Source organism: Carassius gibelio, chromosome A20, assembly GCF_023724105.1.
Source record: "Carassius gibelio isolate Cgi1373 ecotype wild population from Czech Republic chromosome A20, carGib1.2-hapl.c, whole genome shotgun sequence".
In the NCBI taxonomy this organism is placed as follows: Eukaryota; Metazoa; Chordata; class Actinopteri; order Cypriniformes; family Cyprinidae; genus Carassius; species Carassius gibelio.
Window position 1 is genome coordinate 12937375 of NC_068390.1, and position 26237 is coordinate 12963611.

A 26237-nucleotide genomic window follows, 5' to 3' on the forward strand; every position below is an offset into this window, starting at 1 on the left:
AGGAGTGTGTCGGCATGCTGTGTGAATACTGAATCTCCGAGCTGGCAGTCTGTCTGTCTGAGTGAAGGTCATATAAACAAGCCCTATAGCTGTCAGTGCCTTTTAAGAGGGAAGTGCCAAAAATGCTGTGTTGTAGCTGTCTCATGGTAACCTGTTGCAGATACATATAGCAATCATCCTCAGAAACCATAAGGTCATGTTTTTTTTGAATGAAGAAAGCAAACAAACAAATAAAAAAGCACACTTTTTCCAGACACTTTCCATTAATACACTCTTTAAAATAAAGCTATTGGCTTTGAAGGTTCCATGAAGAAACATCCATGGAAACTTTGTATTGCAAAAAGGTTTGGAAAAAGATTCGTAATATTATTAAAAAGGTCTTCACATTTTTTCTCTGAAAAAAAAAATAAATAAATAATAATAATAATAAAGTGTTGCTAAACTGTGTAATATAAAGTTTAAAAACCTGATTTGAAGGATTTTGACAGCAATACACATTAAATGTGTATTGTAAATTATATTACTTACAATAACTACTATTTGTGTAAAAATTTTGAAAAGTGACTAGTTATTTTAGCAAACACTTTTCATTAAGAAAACAGACATTTGATGAGTTTGAAATTAGGCTACTTTGCATGATGGTTTAATATCATATTATATAATATTTTATCTGACACACTCTAATTATTTATATAAAACTTCAAATTATTTTTGAAGTTTTAAATAAAACAAGGATTATTGGAGCATGTTTTACAGGAAAATATTATTTACAGTCTTTAGACTACCAAATCTCACATTTAATTCAATGTGTTACTTGCCAGTTCTTTGCAATTATTGTGAAATTAACTCAGAATTTTTGAGAATTGTTTCAAATAAAAAAAGTTCAGTGTAGTTGTCACAGAAAAAAAAAAAAAAAAACTTGGGATCTGTGTCTCTAATGTTTTTTTTTTTTTTTTTTTTTTTTTTTTAAGCCATGGGAAATCAAGGTCTATTGTTGTATTTAGTGCCTTCAGTATTATCAAATAAAGACCATAAAATCCAGGAACAAAAAACAGTACATACTTCTTCTTTCAATGTATCACAGAAAAACAGTGCAAAATAGAAAACATTGCTGCAAATGTAAAGCAAGTCTGACAATAAACAAACATATAATGCCAAAACAAAAGAAAAGAAAACAACAAAAAAGAAACCATGAAGATAAATTTACATGTAATTATGTGAAGTTCTGGTGTAAGATTACTTTGTATACTGTATGTGTTGTACACCTCTATATCTTTCATATTAAGTAGATTATTCAAGATAGACAGAAAGAGAGAAAAAGGTCATTCTTGTGTAAGTTGGCACTATTATTTTATTATTTTTAACCCCTGACCTGATCTTTTTTTTCTCTGCAATTTAGACAAGTGTAGTAAAAGAAATACAGCTGAGCAAAGCACAAATAATTGGAGTCTTGCTTATATGAAACAACATTTGTATGATTTTCATGCAACAAAAAGAAAAGTGTAAATGAAGGTATGACTCAATATGACACTATAAATAAAAGTGCAAAAGTACACTTTAGCATACTTTTAATGTGAATGCAATGTTTTCAGGCGTTCAACTGCCTGTTATTTACAATTAAATGAAAATGCATTATAATTTCTTTTACACAGTATAGACCTTTTTGGTGTGTGTGTGTGTGTGTGTATGTATGTGTAACAGAAGAAAGACACTCATATAGGTTTGGAATAACATTAAAATGTGAGTAAATGACATAAAAAATACATTACAGGTAAATGCTTTATAAAATTGAGCACACATATTTTTCAGAAGGGTATCTTTGCAATATTGCACACAAATCTGATCTTTGGGACTGACTGTCCACAGTGTAATTTTATAAGTGATGAAATATGATCCATTCACACAGTGTCCTCAATATCTTGGTTGCTATAGTAATCACTTCAGAGTCAGCCCTCTCTGCTAAGAGACTTGAGAGAGTAACATTCGTTGTGGAAGTGCTCAGTAAAAACACTTTCCCACATGATTCAGAATAAACTCATTTTACTTGGAAACTGTACATAGAGACCACATTAACACAGGACAGGTACAGGCTATATGGGGAGTTAACTTTAGGTATTTACTTCATCTTAAGATATTAATGTAGTCTATTATGTCAATTAAGCAAGGCCTTACAAAATTATGATGTGCAAAGAAAACCAGTTTGTTTTAGATTTTGATAGCCACTAGTGATATAAATACATTGAATCACATTAAATAAATAAAACAAAGTCTCATAAAGCTAATTCAATTTTATGGAGATGATTCTAAATAGTTAACCCACTTACGCCATCTGCTGCTGCAAAATATACACTACTAGTGGATATACGTTTGCTTGTAATCATGGCCTAAAAATAAGCTAAATTCGTGTTTGATATAGTTTTTTTGTGTGGTTTTTAAGTCAATTTCCTATTTTATAATAATGCTGTGATGTTTTAGATGACATACAAAAATACATTAATTCATAAATTTTAATCAGGCACAAATTGGACAACCTCCCTGTTTCTCCATGTGTTCAAGGACCCCTCAAGATGTCCATGCTTGCCGAGCGTGAGTTTACAATTTGGGATGTACTTTAGGATTATTTTTTGGAACGTTTTAAAAGATTAGTTGCCGATTGTTGTAATATTCTATTAGAAGATTAATTTGATTGATGGTACATGGGTATATTAAAGTTATTATTGCATTCCTCCACGTTGTTTAGCATGTTTGCTAGCAGGCTAGCAATCATGGCTCTTTAATAAAAGGTGAATCACATAAGTTGTCATGTACGTACTGTACATTCAGCTTTATATTGCTTCGCATAAACACGATACACTTGTGACATTTCTAACGTAATATCTTCTTATACAAACGTAACATGAAAGTGGATGTGTTATTATTGCAGTGTAGAGTTTGTGACATTCTTCTTATCATGTTGATATTTCATCAGCTCGTCGTAAACAGAAGTGGTCCGTGGACCCCAGAAACAGCGCTTGGAGCAACGATGAGTCCAAATTTGGACAGAAAATGCTGGAACGCATGGGCTGGTCCAAAGGAAAGGTAACACTTTTAACATATAAAACAAAATGCCTCAAAATCCTGTAGTGAATATAAAGTTGAGCTCAAAATTAAAAGGCGGTGGAATACTGAAGAGAATTGTGGTCCAACTGACAGATGACACTTTAGATTGACAGCTGCCAACTCAACTTAAAAATGAAACATTCTGTTATGAATTAATGAAGAATGATGTTTTAAATACTGCCAAGAGAACGTTATCTAGCTGGCTGGCACAGATGAAGAGTTGATTGTAAGTTGTATAGATTACAGTAGTGTTTGTGAAAGTCTTAACAGTACCAAGCAAATTAGTGATACATAAATAAACATGTTTACATGTTTTATCTATCTGTCTGTCTGTCTATTTAAACACTTTTTGCTGATGGCCTCAGCCTCACACTTGAAATTTCAGAAATCAGTTTTCCTCTTGTTTCAATTGAAAGGTTAAAATCTCCACTTCTTGCTTGTGTGGAAAGGTAATATTTCTTCTAATGATGTCATAATTTGTGTGAGATTGTGTTTTTTTTTTTTTTTTTTTTTTGTGGGGCAGGGTCTTGGCAAGAGTGAACAGGGGGCTACAGAACACATCAAGGTTAAAGTAAAGAATAACGGCCTGGGTCTGGGCACTACAACAAACCACGAGGTGAAGAATTGTTCCTGTGTTCTTGGCTTTAAGTTGACATGTTCTGTTTATTTTATTTGTAATTTTTATAATTATTAATTTTTAGGACAACTGGATTGCCCACCAGGATGATTTTAATCAACTCCTTGCTGAGCTTAACAGCTGCCATGCACAGAACAACACTGATAGTAAGCAGAATTTTAAACATGGAGTGCAATGTGTGTGTACATATATATTTGTGTAAAAGCACAATGTTTGTCATTGCAGCTTTGAAAATTATTTCCCCCTAATGTTCACTAGGTGGTGCTATTGTGATGTTAAAATAATATCAAATGTGCTGTGATCATTGCCATCTGGTTTTCATTTCTCTTAAGCATTAAGTGTGCGTCAGTCTTCTGTTTAAAGCCTTATGTGTGATAACACTTATTATTTTTTTTAATATACTTTCAGGCCCCACACAGAAACAGGGATTTAGTTTGGAAGAAAAGTCAAAGACATCCAAGAAAAGGGTCCACTACATGAAATTCACTAAGGGTGAGTCATTCAGTGTCACGGCTTCTTATATGTATTGGACAAGGATTTTAAAAATAAAAAAAGTTTTTAGGAATATTAAAGGTCCCGTTTTTCACGCTTTTTTGAAGCTTTGATTGTGTTTACAGTGGGCAATATAACATGTGTTCATGTTTCGCGTGTAAAAAAACACAGTATTTTTCACACAATTCACCTATCTGTATACCGCTGTTTTCACTGTCACAAAAACGGGCTGATGACTTCCTTGTTCTATAAAGTCCCTCCTTCAGAAATACGTAATGAGTTCTGATTGGGCCAGTGGTACCTGTGTTGTGATTCGACACCAGCTTAGAGCAGGCTGACCTCCTGGAAACGTGATTGGGCTAGAACGCACGTGCTGGAGATGTACTTACAATCACAGGAGCGTTTTTACTGACGAGATGCGCATTAAAATCACATTCGATTTTTTTGCACAGCCCTAAAATCTAGTTTACAAAGCTAAACAGCGTTGCCCTTTGTGTAATAAGTTACAGAAACTGTTAAACGCACCAACTTAAATAATAAAATACACTTAACAACCATAAACAACGCCTTCTTCAGACAAAGAGGGAACTGCTCCATCTTTCAAGAATAATCTTGCGCGAATCCGGCATTAAACTGATTGAGATTGAGGAAGCAGTCCTCAGCAAAATGTGCTGCACATAGTTTTACATGTGGATTATCATTTCCAGGAACCGAGTTAAACATGAATTGTAACCATTAATCTCTAAGGACAGCGTCCCTGGGAAGCCCAAACAAAGGTGATTGGGCTCTGAGATGAAAATAACAGCGTTTCAACGACATGGTGACAAACACAAACGCAACTATTCTCTGTCGGAGCGCAAGTCAAAAAACTGTTTTAGTGACGTCATTCCTGCAGGAACTAGAGGGATGTAGTACAAACGGGTCGTTTTTTGTAGGCGAATTCTGTTAAATAAAATATCTCGTTTGGCATTGAACTTTGAGCTTTAGAATTTTACAGATATTATTTATACTCTAACAACAAAATTACACATTAACTAAAGTTTAAAACATGGGATCACGAAGAACGGGACTTTTAATATAATTTTAAAGTGACCTTTTTTAGTTTTTAGAAATATTAATCTAATTTTAAAGTGACTTTTTAAGTCACAATTTGTACCCATTAAAATATTTCAGAGCTTAGAAGTCGTATTTTTAAATTTAGGCTTTCTAATACATTTAGGATTTTCAAGGCAGTGGGATCCTTTTTTTTCACAGAAAAAAAGGCTGTTTTTGAGTGGGTGAATTGAAATCTGTATCTGGATTTTTGTTGTTTTTTGTTCATATATTTCAATGCTTGTTTTCTAAGTCTCCTGGGAAGCCCTCTAGCGGCCGGGTTGAGAACCACGGCTGTAGGCTGTAGAATGAATAGTTTTCTCCTTACAATTTTATTTAAAATAAACCAAAATAATAGTTATATAGTTTATAGTTAATAATAATATTATTTGTGGGCACATGCTAGATGATTGACCTTTTCACAAATAAATCACTTGAGTTTATCTCTATGTAGTCAGGTTTGTCTATTTAATTCTGGTGGTGAAAGGTTATTGTTTTTTTATATTATAAATAAACTACATGTTAATTTGAAAAACAGAAACCGAGTCAGTTTTTTGTAACTTTTTTTTTTTAAATTTCCTTTATAAATGAAGCCACCCCCCCCCCCCCCACACACACACACACCACCCGTCCATCACTTCCTGTGTTCAGTAGCTGAACTGTGTACGCTTTGGCTTCTGTAGTAAAAGCTCACGGGTCACCGCTGCAGTAGATCAGCAGGATCTAATTGTGCGGTCAGCTTAACCAGAAGGCTGTGCCGTCCCTAGTACGGAGCGTCACTTCATGATTCTCCAAGTTTTCTGACCATCATGTAGACAAACAATTAACCTGAGTTTGATCTGGCAGTTGAACGATCTCCCTGTATGTTTTGTCACGTACCGTTGACCTCTGCTGAATGGCTCACATCCTTCCCAGACTGGAAAGCATTGTGGCCTGATGTTTGTTGGTGTTCTTTATGAGTGGGAAATTTATTTGCCCTTCGGTTTTCCATTCTTGATGCTTTGACATTTGAATAAGTGGTATTTTTAGACATTGTCTCATATTCCATGATGGATGCTTATAAAAAAATGTCAGGAATGTTGGGGGAAAACTCGTTGTCTCTTATCACCTGAGAGTACACCGTAGCATAACGCTCCTAAGCCTGACTTCCTGTTTCCTGTGAGGAGCACAGGCCAGCACACTCACTTCTCAAAATGGCCTCAATCAGCACCTGATGAGTCCCACAGATAACACAGCATCCAAAACAATGTTAATGTTGTTGTCTCTGTTGTCAAAGCCTTTGTTTAACTACGAGAAGGAAGAGCGTACTCTCAGTGGATGTGTCCCATGTCTCATGAGACGAACTGGACATCTCGCACACAACCTCATCACGACCCCCTGTGGTAATCGGGCCACCTCACTAACCTCATGTCCGTGACCTCAGCTCAACTCTGATTGGTTGTGTGGCTGCCCTTTGCCTCCATGAGTCCCATTTTGTGACTTCCTGGGGTGAAACGGCATCACTCAAGCTCATTAGGAAAAGTTTTTTTCCTACTCTTGGTATGATGGACATCATACATTCTGAAAACGTAACTATTTAGAGATTAATGGTAAAAGGTAATGCAATGCAATTCCTCTGAAATCCTCTGATTATGATTTATACAATGACAAAAGAATTCTCGGAAGCAGACTCTGTTCTGTTAAGGTGTGATGTAATTTGATCATTATCAGTTTGTTCAAGGTTTATGTTGCTGCATCTGAAAGTGGAATTAAGATGTCTTTGACAAACATAACACTGGTTGTTACGACTGCTAACAGATTTGTAGTGTGTTGTCATGGCAGTTGGCTTGTTGTTACCGCGTCAGGGTTCCCGTGGAGGCTTTGTTGAGTGGATCATCTTTTGCTGATATCGGTTGCTCTGTAACCCATAGATGGCCTCACCTTTTGTACGTTTCCTGAGTATGTCTCTACAAAGCTGTTGCCAGGTTAAGGCCTTTAATTGATTTAACAGATTAACTAGTTGTATCTAACACTCATTTTAAAGTAAATGTAAATACCTAAGTTAGTCTGGGAACCATTAAACTCTCTCTTATATACCAGTATACCATCATCATAATGTGCTTAGATGTTTGCTGCTTGTTTGAAATATAAAAATTTATGGGTCAGTATTTAAAAGATTTTAAAAGAAGCCTCTTGTGCTTACCAAGGCTGCATTAATTCAAGATACAGTAAAACTGATAATATTGTTAAATGCAATGTGGAATAATATTATTTTTTTTATTTTTGAGTATAATTTAAAATATAATTTATTCCCGTGGTGGTTGTGCTGATTAATATTTTTGTAGAAACCATGATAATTTTTTTTTTTTAATGAATTGACAATTCAAAAGAACAGCATTTATTTGAAATGGAAATCTTTTGTAATGTTTTTAATGCATTTTGTCACTTGATCAAATTAATGCGTCCTTGTAAATAAGTATTTATTTTTCAAAATAAAAAAATAAATACTGTCCCCAAACTTTTCAGTTGTACTGTAAGAATATCTGTGCAAACTGTTACTGTCTTTATATAAAGTATGTATTTACTTGTTTATTTTAGTGGATCAACAGTCATGTGTTCCCTTTATATAAACCAAATTTTTTTTTTATATATATATATTTTTTAAACACAAAATAGTTTCTATACTTTTCATACTTTTCACTTTAGATGACTTTACTTTTATTCTAAAAACAGTAATAAATTGAGTAATTTAGTCAACGTTTGACCAATGATATCTTAAATGTAGTCTGTAGAGGTCTGTTGGTGTTGAATAGCCTCTTGGTGCTGATTATCTTTTGTCAGGAAAATTGGACATTTCTCCCAGTCTTATGAAGATGTTTTGGACTGGTCCTTTAGAATAGAAGCAAACAAACCCCTGCTCTAGACAGGATGGAGGTAGCCGTGAGGTTGCTAGTTTTAAAGATTGATGGCTTTCAGAACAGGAGAAAGGCACCGGCGTCTCCAGCGCCCATCTCAGACATGAGCAGCGTAAACCAGTAACCCAGATTTAATTGGCTGCCCATTTATCAACTGATCCAGTATTTCTTGATGTGAGTTGAACTGCAAGCACTTCATCATCTGAGTGGGTCAAGCTGTTACACAGATGAACGGAACAATTTTGGGCCCCCTTCATTAATAATTGACATGATTTCTTTTGATAAACAAACCAGTGCATATAATATTTCCATCATTACTATTTCCTGTTCAGCCAGTTAAAAGAACACCCCCCTCATATTTTGTCACCTTCACTTCTTGTTCCAGAAAATTCTTTTTCCTTGTTTATTTAATTGCAACTGAAAGGCTTAGAACTTATCCAGGTGTCTTTTGAGGCAGTCAATTAGTATTTCGCTTGTCAGATTAGCAAGTCGATCCGAAAAAGCCTCTGTGATTACTAATCCGGTTTGACCGGAGTTATGCCACATTCGTTGACACCTCAACGGTGACCTTGCTTCTAGGGCACTATGAAATAATTTAATAATACAAATAATAATTTAATAATAATTTTAAATGTTTTTTTCATATTCAGTTTAATTTTTTTCAGAAATTCCTTTTTTTTCTGTCTTAATTTTCTGGATTAATTTTTTTTTTCATTTCAATGTTGCTAGACTATTTTAATGGTTAAAGTTTATTAATCAAAAAAAGCATAGTCTTTTATTGTTTTTGTCTAAATTAACGTGTTTTCCATAAATTTTGCAAAAATTGAATTTACAGTGTTTAAAAAAATGTAAGTGTTTTTTTTTATTACAAATACTGTGTGTTTAAAATTTTCTGTTGAATACATTTTGGTAAATTGAAAATGTTTTAATAATAGTTGTATTATTGTTAGTAGTAATATTATTACATTAATATATTTTTGTCAGACTCAAAGTTAAACGGAACTTTAATTTTGACGGGTTGCTGTGAAGACCTTTGCGTTTCTGTTTGTAAATCATATGACAAGAGTTTTTCTCACAAGAAGCGGTTAATTGCTCATGCAGTGACTCTCAGAGCAGTTCTAGAGATTATTTTCATTTGTTCATGTACTCCTATATTGAGACGGAAGAGTCTGAAAATGGCGAGCATCAAACACATTTCAGTATATGTGTATTAGGGGTGCACGATTCTGGATAAATTGAGAATCACAATTTTTTTGCTCTCTAATCACGATTCTCCTATGATTCTGAACTAAATAAAATAATTTGTTACAAAATGTCATTGCTGCAGTCTATTTAAAAGTGTCTAATTAATCTGAATGAATTATTAAACATTTTAATAAACACTACCAGTCCAAAAGTCTTTGAACGGTAAGATTTTAAGTGAAATTTATTTCTGTGGTCAAAGTTGAATTTTCAGCATCATTACTCCAGTCTTCAGTGTCACATGATCCTTCAGAAATCATTCTGATATGCTGCTCAAGGAACACTTTTTTTAATCTGTTTTCAATATAATAATATAATGTTTTTTTGAACAGCAAATCAGAATATTAAAGTAATTTCTGAAGGATCATGTCACACTGAAGACTGGAGTAATGATGTTGAAAATTCAGTTGTGCATCACAGGAATAAGTTGCACTTTAAAAATACATTCAAGTAGAAAGCAGTTATTTTAAATTGTACAAATATTTCTAAATTTTACTGTCTTTGCTGTACTTTTGATCAAATAAATGCAGGTTCGGTGAGCAGAAGAGACTTTTGACTGGTAGTGTATATATATTTAAAACCCCAGTTTTTATATTAGAATGATGAAAAAGTTGACTCTCATAAACCTACTTCCCTTGTTTCATTACTGGATGAATCAGCGTTTTTGAACGATTCTATTGAATGAAAATTCATTCATTGACAAATACATTAAGACACTTGTCGCCACCTAGTGGTGAAACAATGCAATCGACACAAACGTTATTTGAAGCTCAGCACTTTCAAAAGGGGATTTGCTTTATTTTGATCGCTGCCAGATATATATCAATGTTTTTATCTGAACTATAAACTTTATCCCAGTATTTCTTTGATAATATAAATGACTATAAGACAGAAATAATATTGTGTAGTTGAAAAGACAGTTTGTGAAGATGTTTTTTTTTTTAGCCAAACATGCTAGCTGACAAAGGTTTCATTTATGTTTACTGACCTACTTTTGATTTATTCAGGCAAAAATTTCAAATTCTGTGACATTCCGCATTCTGCATAAATTCCGTTTTTATGACTTCATTCCATCCATGAGGACTAGTCCGGTCAAGCTCCAAAATGATAAAAAAAAAGTGTCCATACAACTTTTGAAGAATTCAGAAGTGATGTGAACCGATTCAATCAAGTCGTTATTCACAGAAAATAAATGCCTGATTCACAATGAATTATTTTTAAGCAGAATTGGTTGATTTAGTTCACAAAAATAACCTAAATGATTCATGAATTGGGCAGATGTAGTTTTTGCCTTCACCTTACTGATTGAGTGATTAATCATGAATCAGACTGATCCAGTTCTTGAGTTCAGCTCACTGATTCAATAATTCATTCACCATGATTAACAGCTTACTGGATGGGAAGGTTTTCAGTGACTTTAATTTCAGGTTGTTCTCACAAAGCTGTCATTTGACGTTTGAATATCTAGAATATATAACATGAATCATAAGATGCTTCTATGGTTCTTTTGCCTTTTTGAAGCTTGAAATCTTTAGTCCCCATTCCTTTCAGCTATATGGGGGAAAAAGGTGATCAGTACATGATTCAATGTAATCCTCTGAAGGTTTCCAGTGGCATTTGTTGTTACACCCAAAACTAACCCTTTGTAAGTTGATAGATCTCTTTTCCAAAAGTAAAAAGGTCATTTTTGGGCTCCACTTGTTGTCCACTGTGATCAGTGGAAAGCTTGTTCGGGCCTGGCCTTTTGTTTGGGCTGCTTACAGGATACCTTGGTTACTTGAAGGCAAGGTCTCCCCTTTGAAAGCCACGCTGAAAAAGACCCTAGAGCAATAAATAAGTGAGTGTTATCAGGAGCTGCTTGGAGGAAGAGGATGCAGCTGTACGAACAGGACTCGCGGCTGAGACGGGCGCCCAGGCACTCCTGGAGCCTTTGAGCTGCTGGAAAACGGGAGGTGTGAGGTGGGGCCGTCCCTGAACCGTTTGTTTTTCCTCAGCCGTTTCATCCCCTGCGACCTCTCTTACCTCTAAACCTTTCCTCTCGGCAGGAGTTCAAAACTGTCCAGTGACCCTTAGCCATTTAAATCAATAGTTTAAATCAAAGTTGAACGCCACTAGAAAAATATCCATCTGTCAATCGGTTGCGACCGGAAATGTTTCCTTTTCATCTCTCCAGATGTTTGTGAAATGCATAATAAACGGTTCTCTTTTTAAATCGAAAGAGGAACTATCACTAACGTCTTTTTAAATCTGTATTTGGTAGCGCACGGGTTTGGCAGAAGAATCTGCAGGTTGAACAGAACCCTGCTGCCCTTGCGTTGAAGCAGAGCTCGAAATGTTTACACAAATGTTCTATTGTGTGGAATAATGTCAAAGATCTATAAAAAGTCTCCTTGTTTTTAACCTTTTCTCACAGGAAAAGACCTGTCCAGTCGCAGCGAAACAGACCTAGCTTGTATTTTTGGGAAGCGATCGAAACGAGAGACAAGAGACCGAGATGAGGTAAGCAGTGCAAGTTGACCACAACATCCATCTTTTTTCAAAATTTGCTTCAATAATATTCCAGGTTAATATAATAATGTTGATTACCAAAATAAAATAAAAAAATCAGTTTGTCCCTCTTCTTGGTAAAGATGAGGTCATGTTTACTGTTGTTAGTGAATTTCTTTGTGTGCAAAATCCAATAATTTTAAGAGAAATCCACTAAGTCCTTTGAATTTTGCATGAAGGCGAACTATTTCTCAATTTGGAATTCACAATTTTCACAGATTTGCCAAGTTAACCAACAAAATCCCAACAAAAACCTTTACTTCTGAGTGATCTCTCGCCAAAATTGTTAAAACCATCGACCAGTTATTGTACATTTTTGTTGTAACCAACATACTCAAGACACAAATGCTGTTTTACCCTTAATATTACTTTAAGATCCAAAACGAGCCTTTCCTCAATGTTGAGCTGACATTTGTTATCTAAATCTTGATTGTAATATTGAGATATAGCAAAGCTATTGCAGCAGATTGCATGTCATCTTACGCTCCATCCCACATGTATTTCACGTGACCCGCTTGCAGCAAGTTTCAGGCTGATAATGATCGTGTCATAGCGTGCAGTCTGACTCCACACACAAGTCACTGTAGGCAGGGATCCCGCTTAAATCCCCTTAAAGGATTTGCACCCTCTCTCTACTCTTTCACCCCTAGTCCTGTCAGGATCCTCTGTGGTCAAATCAGGAAGAGTATTTCTGATGTTGTGCTAGTGGGCACGATCAAACTGCATTTCCCCGTCATCTCCCAGGTACAGGAGGCAGTGATAGAAGTAAAAACCGAATTACTGATGATCCCTTCAAACCCTGGAAACTTGGTTTGGAGAAGTTGGTTTGAAGGGATTATTTAGTGGAGTTTGGGCTTACACTGCTAGTTTGGATTCAGTTTGAAGGTGGTTCCCCCGGCCCATGTTGCAACTGTATTTCCTTTGCAAGTCCACCTTGAATTTGACATTGTAATTTATGTCCACACCTATTTATTTTGCAAATCTTTTCCTTATTTTTTTTTTCTTTTTGTTGAGATGTAAATAGTATACTGCGGTTTTGTAGTTTAGTTCTTAGTGAGATTTGTCATTCTGAGGCAAGGCAGCAGAAAGAATAGTTTTAGGTAAGCTTAGGTTTTAAGCTTTGGCTCGTGAATGAAATGCCACATCAGAGCAGCTTTGCTGTTGTCATGACACTCTGCATGTGCCTCGCTTCTTGGCTGCTGTGCAAAGACGCTGTTGTTATAAATTGATTCCCATAAAGCATAGAAAAAACTGCCTATTTTGGTATTTTCATATATCTACCACAACAGAGTGTGCGAATAAATGAAATAAGACCAGTTGATATGTCCATTGTCAATACAAATATTCTTACTATGTCTATAGGGGATTTTCAGCAAGCATTTAATGTCAAATGTCTTTACAAAAAGTCAAAATAGATGGTAAGACTAAATGGTTTGAATACTTTCCATACAGTCATCAGTTCTAGACTATTTGTTTTTGGAAAATTGTGGATTACGATAAGAAAAACAGTTCTGCCTGGCAGGAAGTTGAAATCAATTCATTCTTCAGCGTCTAACTAATCAAGCAGGTAATTGCCGACGTTATTAATGTTTGTTTAGTTTTTAGTGTTTAGTTGCTAAGTGCCAGTGTGTATGGAATTACCAAACGTTGAGCTGAGCAATTTTGCAACATGCTTCTGGGATTTTCTAACTGAATAGATGAAATGGGGTTGGCTGGACTAAACAGCATTTTTTTTTTCAAGATTTTTTTTTTCGTCCAGTAATATATTGGTCAAAGTAAAAAATGATTATTTTGAACTTTCTATTCATTGAAAAGAATCCTTAATAAAAACACAAACGCATTCATATTAGCATTTGTAATATGAAGAAATGTTTCCTGGAGTAATGCTGCTGAAAAATCAGCTTTCCCATCACAGAAATAAATTATTTTAAAATGGATTCAGATAGAATTTTAAATTGCAATATTTCACAATATTATTGTTTTTACATGCAGCCTTGGTGAGCAGAAGAGACTTCTCTCGAAAACATAAAAAAAGTTTGTTTTCAAATGTAAATTTTCTTTTCTTTTAAAGATTATTAAATTAGTTGATTTCAGATTTTATTTATGCTATTAAGTAGTATTTTGTTTATATTGCTCACTGTCCACCCTCGTTAAAACCCATATGAATTAACATTCTGTATGTTAAGACAGTCGCAGTGTGTGTCTACATATGGTGTTCATGTATCATCCAGTTTGTCACACAAATCCAAGTTTAATTTTCTTAACCTTGTTTGACAGTGGTTTGTGGTGTTTGTGACAGCAGTTCCATGCAGCCCCGGCAGAACCACCTCTTTACTGAGAAAGCGACACAATAGCAGCGCCTCATGCTTCGCCTGAATTTGGAAGTGCCGGCAGTGTGCTATATATTTTTTTTTCTTCAGCTAATCGTTTTGTTGCAGTTTGTTATTGTCTTGCTCTGGAGGGACTTCATTGACCGGATTGAAAACCAATCTGAACAGGCTCACAATGGTGTCCCAGGAGGCCGTGTGGCAAAGGGCTGGTGGCGAACCCTGTAAACGAGGGGCAGTTAGGCCTGCATAGGAAGCCAATGAGGGGGCGTTGTTTATGTGTGCATTGTGTGCTTGTGTGGTGATACGGCCAGTGGAAGATTTTTTTACGGCAGTGTATACTGTAGATGCACCCTGGGTTCACAATGAGGCAACATGACGAACTGATGCTTTAAACACTTTAATCTGTGCAAGGAAGGCAATTATATACTTGTTCCATAGAGTTTTTTTGACCAAGCTTGTGTCATCAGTGTCACTCTCAGGTTTTTAGTGCATTGCTCAGTTAGCGTTCATATAAAGAGTCGATCTGACTGCTGCTGTGTCTTGGCCGCCCTCGCTCCCACCTCTTGCACCAGGGGTTTTCCTCCTTTCTCTCAAAGCTTCCTGCCAGTCCCTTATCTCTTGTCACAGTGTTCTCTGACACACATGCATGCACATGGGAGGCTGCTCCAAGTTGCTCATTATTTTTGATTTAAGAAGCTGTTATGGATCTGTGTTTGTATTTTTCTGGTGCAGTAGTATTTATTTGTTTTTTTTCCATGTGACGCATTATGACGAAAAAGTCACATCTCTGAGGAAGTTCAACAAAAATGGAAAGCGACCCAATTGCTTTTCCATCTTTAAAAACCAGTTGGAGCCTTTTCGCTTGCATAAACAGATGCTGAGTGTGAAATATTGTGATGGACAATAGTGGAACACAATGCTTCTCAACCTTTTTTACTTGAGGCCCCTTATTTTTAAGGGCAAATTTGTATTTTTAGGGCCCCATAAGATATTTGTTGTGCTTCTGTTGTAATATCAAAGCTGCTCAATTAAATTATTTATTTTCTTTTTTTCATTTGATCTTTATAGTTTTTTTATTTTCCTTATTTAGCAATTTCACAGCAACCTCTAACCTCTAGGGAAGATCTCTTCGACAGAGAGAGTGATGTTCACGTCTAGCGTTTATGGCATTATGATGTTTATTTGAGTCTTTTCCCAGTTGTCGGCTTTACTCGATCACTTTTTTTTTTTTTTGTCTTTACCTTTCAGTATTTATTCCTGATGTCTCTTATTATTTTGTTCCCTCCCTGTCTCTTTCTCTCCTGTTGGCTCGTTCTCTTCTCGGGGGCCTTAGTTAGGCTGTAGGCTAGTGTGTACGGACTCATGAGGAGTGGGTGTGATTTATCTCCCTCGGCCCCTCTGTAGCCCCCTCCACTCCGGCAGGCCCAGAGGAAAGAGCCGAGTTTGCTTGAACGTGGCTCGGTTTGCGAGGCCCCAGCATTAGCTGAAATAAACCCTCCTGCTGCTGGTGAAAAATGTCTTGTGATTGGCTAATTAATCAGTCAAAAGGGGAGCGTCGCGGTCTGTGACTTGAGGGACCCGAGCGGGCGACCGCTGAGGGCCCGCTGATAAATGGACTCCCTCCTGCTTCATACATCAGTGAAACTTAGTCATTTTTTACCTCTGTTCTTTGCGTCAATGGTGGATCGCTAAGGCCTACACTTATATATTTCGCGTGAAACTCCATCTGTGTGTGTGGAATGCGTTTCAGACAATCGTCTGATTTGGTCTTTGCTTTAAATTGCTTAATAAATGTCTATTCAGCATAATATCCACATCAAAGTTGTAGTTTTGATATTGTTATGTTCCACATTTTTCAGTTTAAATCCACAAACAATAGTCTTTCAGATTGACATTCACAATGATTCATTTGATATTTGGTTTGATTTGATAAAAGTTAGTTTTGTATCATTTTGGCCATTTTTTGTAGGGATTTTTTTGTGGCTTTTCCATTTATTGTAGGCTAAAAAAGATCCATTGCTACCTGTTGATGGAAGTCCCTTTTTTTTTATAGTTCAATACAGCAACAGTGCATTGATCTAAATGGAAAGTAAAGACATTTATGGTTTAAATAACATAGAAATGTAATACTAAATAATAAAAAGATTTCTCTTTCTGTTCTTCTGGAAAAAAAATGCATCACCGTTTCCACAAAAATACTTACAGCACAACTGTTTTCAACATAGATAATAAGAAATGTTTCTTGAGCACGAAACCGTATATCAGAATGAAGAATTCACACCGAAGACTGGAGTGATGATGCTGAAAATTTAGCATTGGGGTAAAATATATTAAAATGGAAATATAATTGTAATAATATAGCTTATTTTTAATAATAATAAAAAAAACTTACAGAATCTTGCAATTGTTTTATTTTTTTTAGTTGTACAGTACTTGAATATTTTAAAATTTTTAAAGTGGGGATTCATCTGATGTATACACTATTATTACCGCTATTATTATTATTATATAAATTACAACAAATTGTTTAGTAACCTTTTTCAGCATAGAAAAATAGTCTGAATACATTTAATTGCACTCTTACTTACATAATGTAAATATACTATGTAACTACCCACATAAACAGCCTATATATTGTTTTTTTATTACAAACGTAAAGAAACAGGATTTCTTTTCTTAAGCTAAGTGCTGAGAGCGTTTGGGTCTGGGGTTGTCTCCATGGTTCCAGTCAGGCGGTCAGGCATCTCCTCTCGCTGTGTTTCCAGGGGTTGGCGTGACCCCCTGTGGCCTCTCCCACTCCCACGCCAGCTCCAGCACAAAGCCGTCAGACTGGAGGGTGGTACCTGTAGCTCTTCTGTATCAGCCCACGCCCGTCCTCATGAAGGATCGCAGGCCAGTTGACTCGCACATTCCCCCGATGCCGCCACCTCACCAAATGAGGAGAAGAGGTTGCACCATTTGGCAGATGAAGCGGTGAAGGGGCGAGAGGCAGCGATGTCATTGGCCTCATGGGAGTCGGCTGGTGGGCGGAGTTGAACACCGAAATGCTGCTGAGGATGCAAGTATACCAGCGGGCTGATGGAGCTCCCATAACTAAACATTTCATATATGACTCAAATTTCTAATATTAGATATTATCGAAGGATAATAATAAAACTAAAGATTTGTCAACAACATTTAATTTCTCAATTTGAGCAAATTAGGCTTTTTAAACTGTGTATAATTATTTATATATATTTATATATAAGTCTCTTATGCTCATAATGGCTGCATTTATTTGATTAGAAGATACAGAGAAAAAAAAATACTGTAAAATATTATTGCGATTTAAAAAAGATACTATTTATTACTCCAGTCTTCAGTATCATGATTCTTCAGAAATCATTCAAATATGCTGATTTGCTGCTCAAGAAACATTTCTTAATTTCTTAACATTTCATTAATGTTAAAAATGTTGTTTTCTATTTTAGACTTTCTTTTTTTATAGGATTCTTTGAACACAAAGTTCATGAGAACAGCACTTACTTGAAATTAAAGTCTATTGTGTCTTTTCTGTCACTTTTGATCAATGAAATGCATACTTGCTAAATAAAATTATTGATGTCTTACAAAATGCTAATAATACAAATCTGAATAAACGTTAAACATAAAAACAGAAGCTTTAGGACCAGACAGCAGTGCACACTGGTGCGATGTAACCATGTGCTCCAGCATGTTATGCAGTAACTGCCGCCTCTGCGATGGTGTTCAAAGACATGTTTGTTTTTGAGTGCGAGATCCCTAATATGTTCTCGGATAACATCTAATTGCCTCAAACAAAAGCGCGGCCTCCCTTATGCTGTTGACAGGGCTACAGAGTAATGAAGAAACGGACTGAAATGACTGCTTGCTACATACCCTCCGGCAACTGGCTTCACGCCCATGCCAGCTCTGACACGTACAAATTAGTGTGAAAATAAAAACGGCATTAACTAAAAACGGTAACTGAAATGGCCAACTTCTGCAGTCATTGTTGGCCCAGGCAGAACTGCCCTGGCATGGTGATTACAGTATGAGTAGAGGAAGCTAACCGCCTGACGCTCCTGAGAGCCACCACCTCTGCTGTTTTCTTGGGCCTCGACTTGCATTTAATCACCGCCAGTTTAATCTAATAAATCACCGCAGGGCAGAGAATAAATGGTGTGTCCTCCATCTTGGGGCTGACACATCAGCTCCTTGGAGGGCACGGAAAGGCAAGCACTTTACAATGTAAAGTAAGCAGAGTTTAGTGATGATGCCCTATGCAGCGTGTTGTTGCCATTTGTTACTCATGATAAGTAATGAAGTCTCAGGTTGGTGGAGAGGTCTGCATCACGCCGGCTTACTGTTTGCATTAGGTATAGGTCTTTGTTATTCAAATACCTCTTCATTACTTACACCTTCATTTGTCCGGTTTTATTCATTCTTTTTTGTCTTTATGGTTAATTATTTTAATGATTAATATTGAAAATCGAATTGTTTTTGTAATTATTATAAATAAATATTAATTTAATTTATTATTATTATTATTATTATTATTATTATTATTATTATTTATAATATACACCAGAGAAATTCTTTGAAGTTGCATGGTGTATGCTAAATTGATATAATAATAATAATAATAATAATAATAATAATAATAATAATAATAATAATAATAATAATAATAATAAAAATGACAATAATTGTAATAATAATTTATTGCTGTTGTTAAATTTGTAATATAACTTTACATTTAAATTATTTTATATATGATGCATCCTGAAAATGTTGTTTGGTGTAGATTGTTGTTGTTATTAATAACAATCAAATAATAAAAACAATAATAATTAGCAGTAATGTGCTTGTTTTTAATCCATATCGGTGTAAACTTACGATCCATTGCTGATTTTTGAATGCATCAATTAAATTAATTTTTTTGATTGCATCTGTTCTAACATGTTGTCTAAAGTTTTGTGTACATTATTTAGATATTGTCTTCCTTGGTAAGAAGAGCATTATGCTTGATGTAGATTTAAAGAAACCTGTCTCAAAGGATGGCTTGTAATTGGACTATTTGCTTTGTTCCACTTCATTACTTGCGTTCACGTAATGTATTATATCATGATGCATGTTCAAATGCTCATTAAAGCATGCAAAGCACTGTATTGCGTGGGTGCCACCAGTTTTGCTGTCCGCCCATGTGAATGGTATGAAGGATGGCGCGACGGGTCCTTTCTCCTCATCAGGGAGGGACACCTGGGTAATCTGGGTCCCGATCCATAAGCCCAGGCCACCACCAAATTTATAATAGTGGCAGGACAATGAGAACACACTCGCACACTCAGCCCTCTTCCCAATATCATCTCAATATTATCCTTCGGCCTGTGAGTGTAATGGGCCAGGATCTATTTTGTTTAGAAGGTATTTTAACTTGGAACCCTCAAAGGAGTAAATTATCTTCAATGCTTCCATCTTCAGAAATTGAGGGATAAGAAGAGAAAAACACAGTGTTGATGTCTTAAAGAAGTTTTTTTTTTTGTTTTTTTTCACAAATGAAGATTGATTGATCATTTAATTCCGACTTTTTACCTTGACCTTATCCATAGTTGATGCCCAACGAAGATCTAAATCAGTTCTTCATTCAGCCAGGCACCATTATGTATGTTTTTAAGAGTTTTTTAATCACTTAAAAAATTATCCAGGTTAGCAAAACGGGATCATAATTGCATAAATATGACAGATTTTTATGTCCTGTGACCAAAGCACATACAGTGCTTTTCTTAAATATTTTCTTAAATATTTAAGTATTTTTTATATTAATTTCTTTTTTTACATTTATGTATTTAATATTGTAATTTATAATTTTTTTTACTACTATTTAATTATGATAGCACACTACTAACAAATTGTTTGTACTGCATGCTCACTCTATTAATATATTAATGCATGCTCACTTTATTAATATATTAATGCATGCTCACTCTATTAATATATTAATGCATGCTCACTCTATTAATATATATATATATATATATATATATATATATATATATATATATATATATATATATTTTTTTTTTTTTTTTTTTCCTCAGTCAGGGAGCAATATGTACATAAAAAAAAAAATATATATATATATTAATCTTTTTTTTATTCATTTAAATACTATACAGATTAGCAAAACGGGATCATAAATATGACAGATTTTTAAGTCTGGTTGCAAGGTAAAATCAAAGCAAGAGAGATCAAAGGACATGTTAACACAAAAACACAAGCACACACACATACATATATATATATATATATATATATATATATATATATATATATATATATATATATATATATATATATATATATATATATATATATATATATATATATATATATATATTTCCTTCCCCCAATATTATAATGTCTTTTTAAACATATCACACTACTAACAAATTGTTGCCTATACAATGCTTGTACTGCATTTACACATTTATTTTTGATGGCTTAACATTCTCAGCTGGGATTATTGTAAAAGTATTGTGAAAAATCAGTACTAGAAATAATCCTAACTTTATTTATAGAACAGTGTTTTTGTACCATATTGTGGTCTTTAATCCCTGGACACCAGAAGTTCTCATTGCTGACGCAGCATTTGCAGTGCTAAACTAGCGTAGTCAGAGCGCCGTGTCTCTGTGCAGGAAGGAATATTACTTTTGTATTATAAATTAGGGACTCTCTGACATAGCACAGAGTTGGACAAATTAGTTGCAGTTTTCAGCAGCAAATTCAAGAATGTTGTCACGATTTGGTTTTTTTTTTGGTTCGTGAACACATTTCGACAAGGTTTTTTTTTCACCGTTCCTGGCTGCTTCGGACTGTCTGCTGCAATGTGTTGGCGTCAGCGGCAATGTCTTGTTCTTTGGCTTCCTCATCACACAGACTTTTGAATGTCCTGACACCCCCCTCCAAGTCCAGCCCCACTGCCGCGCCGCCCCCACCCCTCCAGCCGCCCATGCCTGGGGAGAGCAGAGCAGGAAAGAGCCCATAGCTCCTGCTGCAAGGGCCTTATCTGAACACTGCACACAGTTAAGGGAACGCATCCTTTTCCTGGGGCCTCCCATCTGCCAGGAGCAGAGAAAGAACGGAGGGAATGTGGAGGCAGAAGAAGCCAGAGAGCGTTTGAGAACATTCAGGGGCCATTTTTGTTGTGTTTACACCCTCATTAGGACATCCAAGCACAGTCATGAAACCTGGACCTGCGTTATCTCCGTGTCAGCCTTCCTGCTGGCTTGTTTGTTTGTGTGCGCGTGCACGTATGTGCTTGCATGTGTGTGGTATAACCCAATCCCTGCTCAGCACTGTTGAGGGAATGCTTCCAACAGCACTTCTCTCGGCACATTAGAGAGATAAGCCTAATGGAGGTCCCCAGGCAGTGAGACATCGCACCACACACACACACACACACTATCACCACCTCTCCGATGAAGAGGATTTCCCGCTCGCTCCATCTCTCTTCCTCCTCGTTCTTTCTCTCCAGAGAGTAATTTCACAGTGTGCTCCAAAATGCCCCCCAGTTGTTTCTTTAAGTCCCTGCTCTAAGTCAGACGCATCTTCTCTGAAGACAGCCCCCCAAAAACCAGAAATATAGATTTCCTTTTATTTGGAGGGAAAAGTGAGACTTCTGTTTTAATGAGCCTACATCTGCAGTTCTCCAGTCTCCCTCTGGGTGACTTCCAACGTTTGAGGGACCTGTGGCAGCCGCTTGTAGTCACGATGACCATCTAGTACTAGTACTAAAGCACATCTGAATTTTTCAAGACCTGAAAATGACCACTGGACCAGGGTTGGGAACCACTGATCTAGAATAGTGGTTCTCAAAGAGATCACCCAAAAACTGCTCCGTGTGTGTCTGTGCACTTTGGATGGGTTAAATGCAGAGCACGAATTCTGAGTATGGGTCACCATACTTGGCTGAATGTCACGTCACTTTTAAAAAAGGTACAAAGACGTCCCTTTGACCGTATTGCCCCAGTGACAAGCTATCTTTCTTCAAAAGCTGCCCAGATCCATTATACTGTTACACGTGTTTTCCTTCTCAGCTGTATCTTTTACTTAAGACCTACTGTGTTTAAAAGGATAGTTGAGAAGATGGGCATTTTGATACACACAAATGTGTTTTCAACCTTTTAAGGACTATAAAGTGGCAAAAATAACTTCAATACTCGCAGAGGAGACTGTGTGCTCATATACCGAGTTCTCTTTTGCTGCTGATTACATTTCAATGGCTTAAAATCAATTGTTTTTAAACCACAATGCTTAAAAATTCATGCCAGTGATAAGTTTTGGTGATCGCGTAGCACATCAATGTCATGTGTTGTGTATCCAGTATAGAGAATTCAAAATCTCTACTGATTGTCATTTCTAGCAGTTAATTGTGTCTAGCGGTTACACACCCTTACTACTAGTAATAATATTGTTTTATATTATTACTAGTAGTTAGGGTTTAAGGTGGTTAATATTATTACTTTTTCGCTACTTATATGTAGAATGCTTTTAACCTCTTTAGCATTGCAAGTCTTTGTATGTATTTTGCTGTTGCTTGGCTGTACAAAAGCTTTGCAATCTGTTTTTTTTTTTTTTTTTTTTGGTCCAGTCCCTCCATACATCTTTTGAAAAATGCTGTTTTCACCGGCGTCTCTGGCGTCTAATGTAGAGCACCGGCGTGGTTTAGCGCTGACTTCAGAGCGGGTATTCTTCACTGCAAATCATTATGCATTGAGGAGGCCATTAGCAAAATGAAGACGAATGGGAGAGAGAGTCAACTTGATAAAGTATTGGAGGACGACGGTTTAATCTAAAGTGTTCCTCTGTGGTCTTTCAACATAGTCACTGTGTCTTGCCTGTTATGATTAAGCTGTATGTTATGCTATAAAGTTTGTTCTTTCTCTTAATTCTTATAATCACTGTCTTAGTTTGGCCAGTGCAAGCACCGTCTCTCACTCATCAGGCAAGTTTTTCAGGAATCAGTTGTTTAATCCAACCATTTACACAGTGACTTGTACATACGCCCCCTTTTGAATCCATTTCCTCTTTATATATACATAGTGCTGAATATTTGCAACACTGTGTAAAAATATATAAAGATAAGAACAGAATCAGATTCGTGACCGATTGAGGACAATAAATGTTTTCACTTAAGACATTTTTAGGTTATACTTTTTTTAACTAAGTGTTTTGTACATGTTTTTTTAGCCGATAGTTCAGATGAAGTTCAGTGATGTCATTAGATACCTGGTACAAGTCTCAGCATGACTGGAAGTTGATTGACACTTGTTTAAGCATTTAATGACACACGCATGAGGGGTGTGTACGTCGAAGTTCTTCAAATTAATTGAGGGGTTGTCCTATTGATTCCTAACAGACAGTTCGCTCTTTCACTACTGGATATTCTGCTTGCATGTTGAGTTCTTGCTCTTATTTTTATAGTAAAGCTATTATTATTGTTATTATAATACAGATAAAAAATACTTAATTTAACTGTAGTGAAACTATAATGATGATAGCTCATAATTTTCCAAGTGTATGATATAGCTTTCATTCTTCAGGTCAACCATATATTCATGGAAAAGAAAATCCGTTTGAATAATGAAAGCAATAACTTTGCCATAGTATCCTTTCAGATGTTAAAGTTGCCTGCCACAGTCATTGCATGCTTTACACATTCTGCCCCGCCCCGCCCCGCCCCGCCCCGCCCTGCCCCACCCCCGGAAAAAAACTCAGGCTCAGGATTTTTTTGCTTTAACCCCTTTAATAATAAAAGCATTAATGTAATGAGATATAATAACTATTTTGTTGTATTATACAGTTTACATATATACGGTGTTATCACTTGATGTGTATATATTATTCTTGTAGTACTGTAAAATTTTTATTTTAATATAAAATTGATTTATTAGAGAAAAATACTGTATATAATCACTTGATGAAAATAGTAATTATTATACCGTAACACACATTATTGTAAATTGGCATAATTTATAATTATTTTATTAAATTATTTTTATGATAAAACATTTAATATACTTTAACAACAACCATCATCATCTTTTTTTATACATTTTTATAATATACTTTAATTATATGGTAATACTAATAATGCAATTATATATTACTATATATACTGTTTTGTTTGTTTTATTTGTATTGTTATATTGGTCTATATCTTTCATTTAGGGAAGCAGTGGACCTGACTCTCAGGAAGAGAGAGAAGAGGACAAAGACACAGGAACTAATCTGAACCCAGAGACACAATCAAACACGGTGACCAGCACACTGACCATGCAAGAGTACTTCGCCCAGCGGATGGCCCAGATCAAGAAGACTCAGACAGGACGAGACCCAGCCGCGTCTTCATCTGAGGTCAGCAGCAATGCACCTTCCCCACTGGCTACACCTGCCTCCATGGAGGACTCCCCCAACACCAGTGATATAGAGCAGTCCAAAAAGAAGAAAAAGAAGAAAAAAGACAGGGAGAGTGAAAGAGATAGCGTAGAGGAAGATGCACTGACCTCAGTAACAGGAGAGTGTGTTGAAGAGCCAAATTGCTCACAGAAAAAGAAGAAAAAGAAGAAAAGGAAACGTGAGGAGCGGGATGAGGATGGGACTGAAGTGGGCAGCGCTCCTACAGTAATGGATGGCACCACTGAAGAAGACGCTCCCACCACAGGAAAGAGGAAGAAGGAGAAAAAAACATCTCCAGAGGTTCATGCAGATGAACTGAAAACAATAGAGACTGGGAATATGGACCATAAAGTTTCAGATAAAAAGAAAAAGAAGAAAAAGAGAGAACGGGATGAGGAGGAAGGAGCAACTGAGGAAGTGGTGCCCAAAAAGAACAAGAAAAAACAGAAGAAATGATTTCTTACAATTAACTGCTCTCTGAACGCTTGACTTTCTGATACCATCATGTTTTTGATCACCAAAATGAATGACAATGAAGCTGATGAATTTACATTTATGATAGTTTATTTCTACAAATTTAAACTAAATGACAAAACATTAAAAAACAACAACAACAAACTGAATGTGCAGTTGTGGTTTTATGTTTTTGTTTTTCTTTGTTGTCATGGTTTCCTGGAAATAACATTTTTAGATGCATGCCTCAATATGGGCCATATAGTTATACATATATAAGTGTGTGGGTGTGTGTGTGTGTGTGTGTGTATAATATTTTTACAAAATATCTAATATATAGAGAGATAATGGTGTTGTGCAGCAATTGAAATTCCTAAATGTAGCAAACCGAATAAATGATTTACTTTTTATTTTCCTCCTAAAAAATATGGGGTATTTTCAGAGACACTTTATATTTCACTTTCCGCCTATATAATTTATAAAATTTTATTAATTTATGACTTAAATTGTAAAGTGTTTTTAAATGGTCTGTAGTGGAAGAATGCTGAGCTTTCCAGAAAATATGCCCCTGGAATGTTTAAAAGGTAAATATAGATGTATAATCAGTAGATTAAAATCTTTTGATGACTAATCAGGTGAGAAATAATGTATTCTACATAACTGGACCAATATTGACATAATTGGTAAAAATTATGTAATTTGTTATAGTTTATATTGGATTAATATAACTTCTGTCATTTTTAAAATGGCAAATGAAATTCTAATCCAAATTCCACCTTCACCCAATTATGAACATATTGATAAACTTTTACTCCCTCTTAAAGATGTAGAGGAGTTTGTTTCTTCCTCAGATCAGATTTGGAGAGATTTAGCATTACATCACTTGCTCATAATCCATAATGAAGCATACTTCAGTGTTGTCCTCTCCCACCAAAATCCCAGGCCATGTGCTTTTTACTTAAAACCCATTCTTGCACATATTTTTCTCTTGAT

The 26237-nt window shown here is 35.7% G+C and overlaps 1 protein-coding gene across 2 annotated transcripts; it reads left to right on the plus strand.

Moving 5' to 3' along the window:
• The first annotated feature begins 2450 nt into the window (after positions 1-2450).
• On the plus strand, positions 2451-25409 carry LOC127938956 (PIN2/TERF1-interacting telomerase inhibitor 1). Of its 2 annotated transcripts, none has more exons than XM_052535889.1 (7): positions 2451-2586; positions 2969-3078; positions 3623-3715; positions 3801-3882; positions 4145-4228; positions 11870-11955; positions 24564-25409. In XM_052535889.1, the coding sequence occupies exons 1-7, from the start codon at positions 2568-2570 to the stop codon at positions 25245-25247; spliced, it is 1158 nt and encodes a 385-aa protein (XP_052391849.1). In that variant the 5' UTR covers positions 2451-2567; the 3' UTR covers positions 25248-25409. The 2 variants fall into 2 exon arrangements, with proteins under 2 accessions (XP_052391849.1, XP_052391850.1); XM_052535890.1 differs by lacking the exon at positions 2451-2586 and adding an exon at positions 2622-2783.
• The last annotated feature ends 828 nt before the right edge of the window (positions 25410-26237 follow it).

Excerpts from the sequence above, each read along its gene's own strand:
- LOC127938956 (XM_052535889.1), top strand. Across the intron at positions 3,716-3,800 it reads GCACTACAACAAACCACGAG|GACAACTGGATTGCCCACCA; the intron begins GTGAAGAATTGT and ends ATTAATTTTTAG. Across the intron at positions 4,229-11,869 it reads CTACATGAAATTCACTAAGG|GAAAAGACCTGTCCAGTCGC; the intron begins GTGAGTCATTCA and ends CTTTTCTCACAG.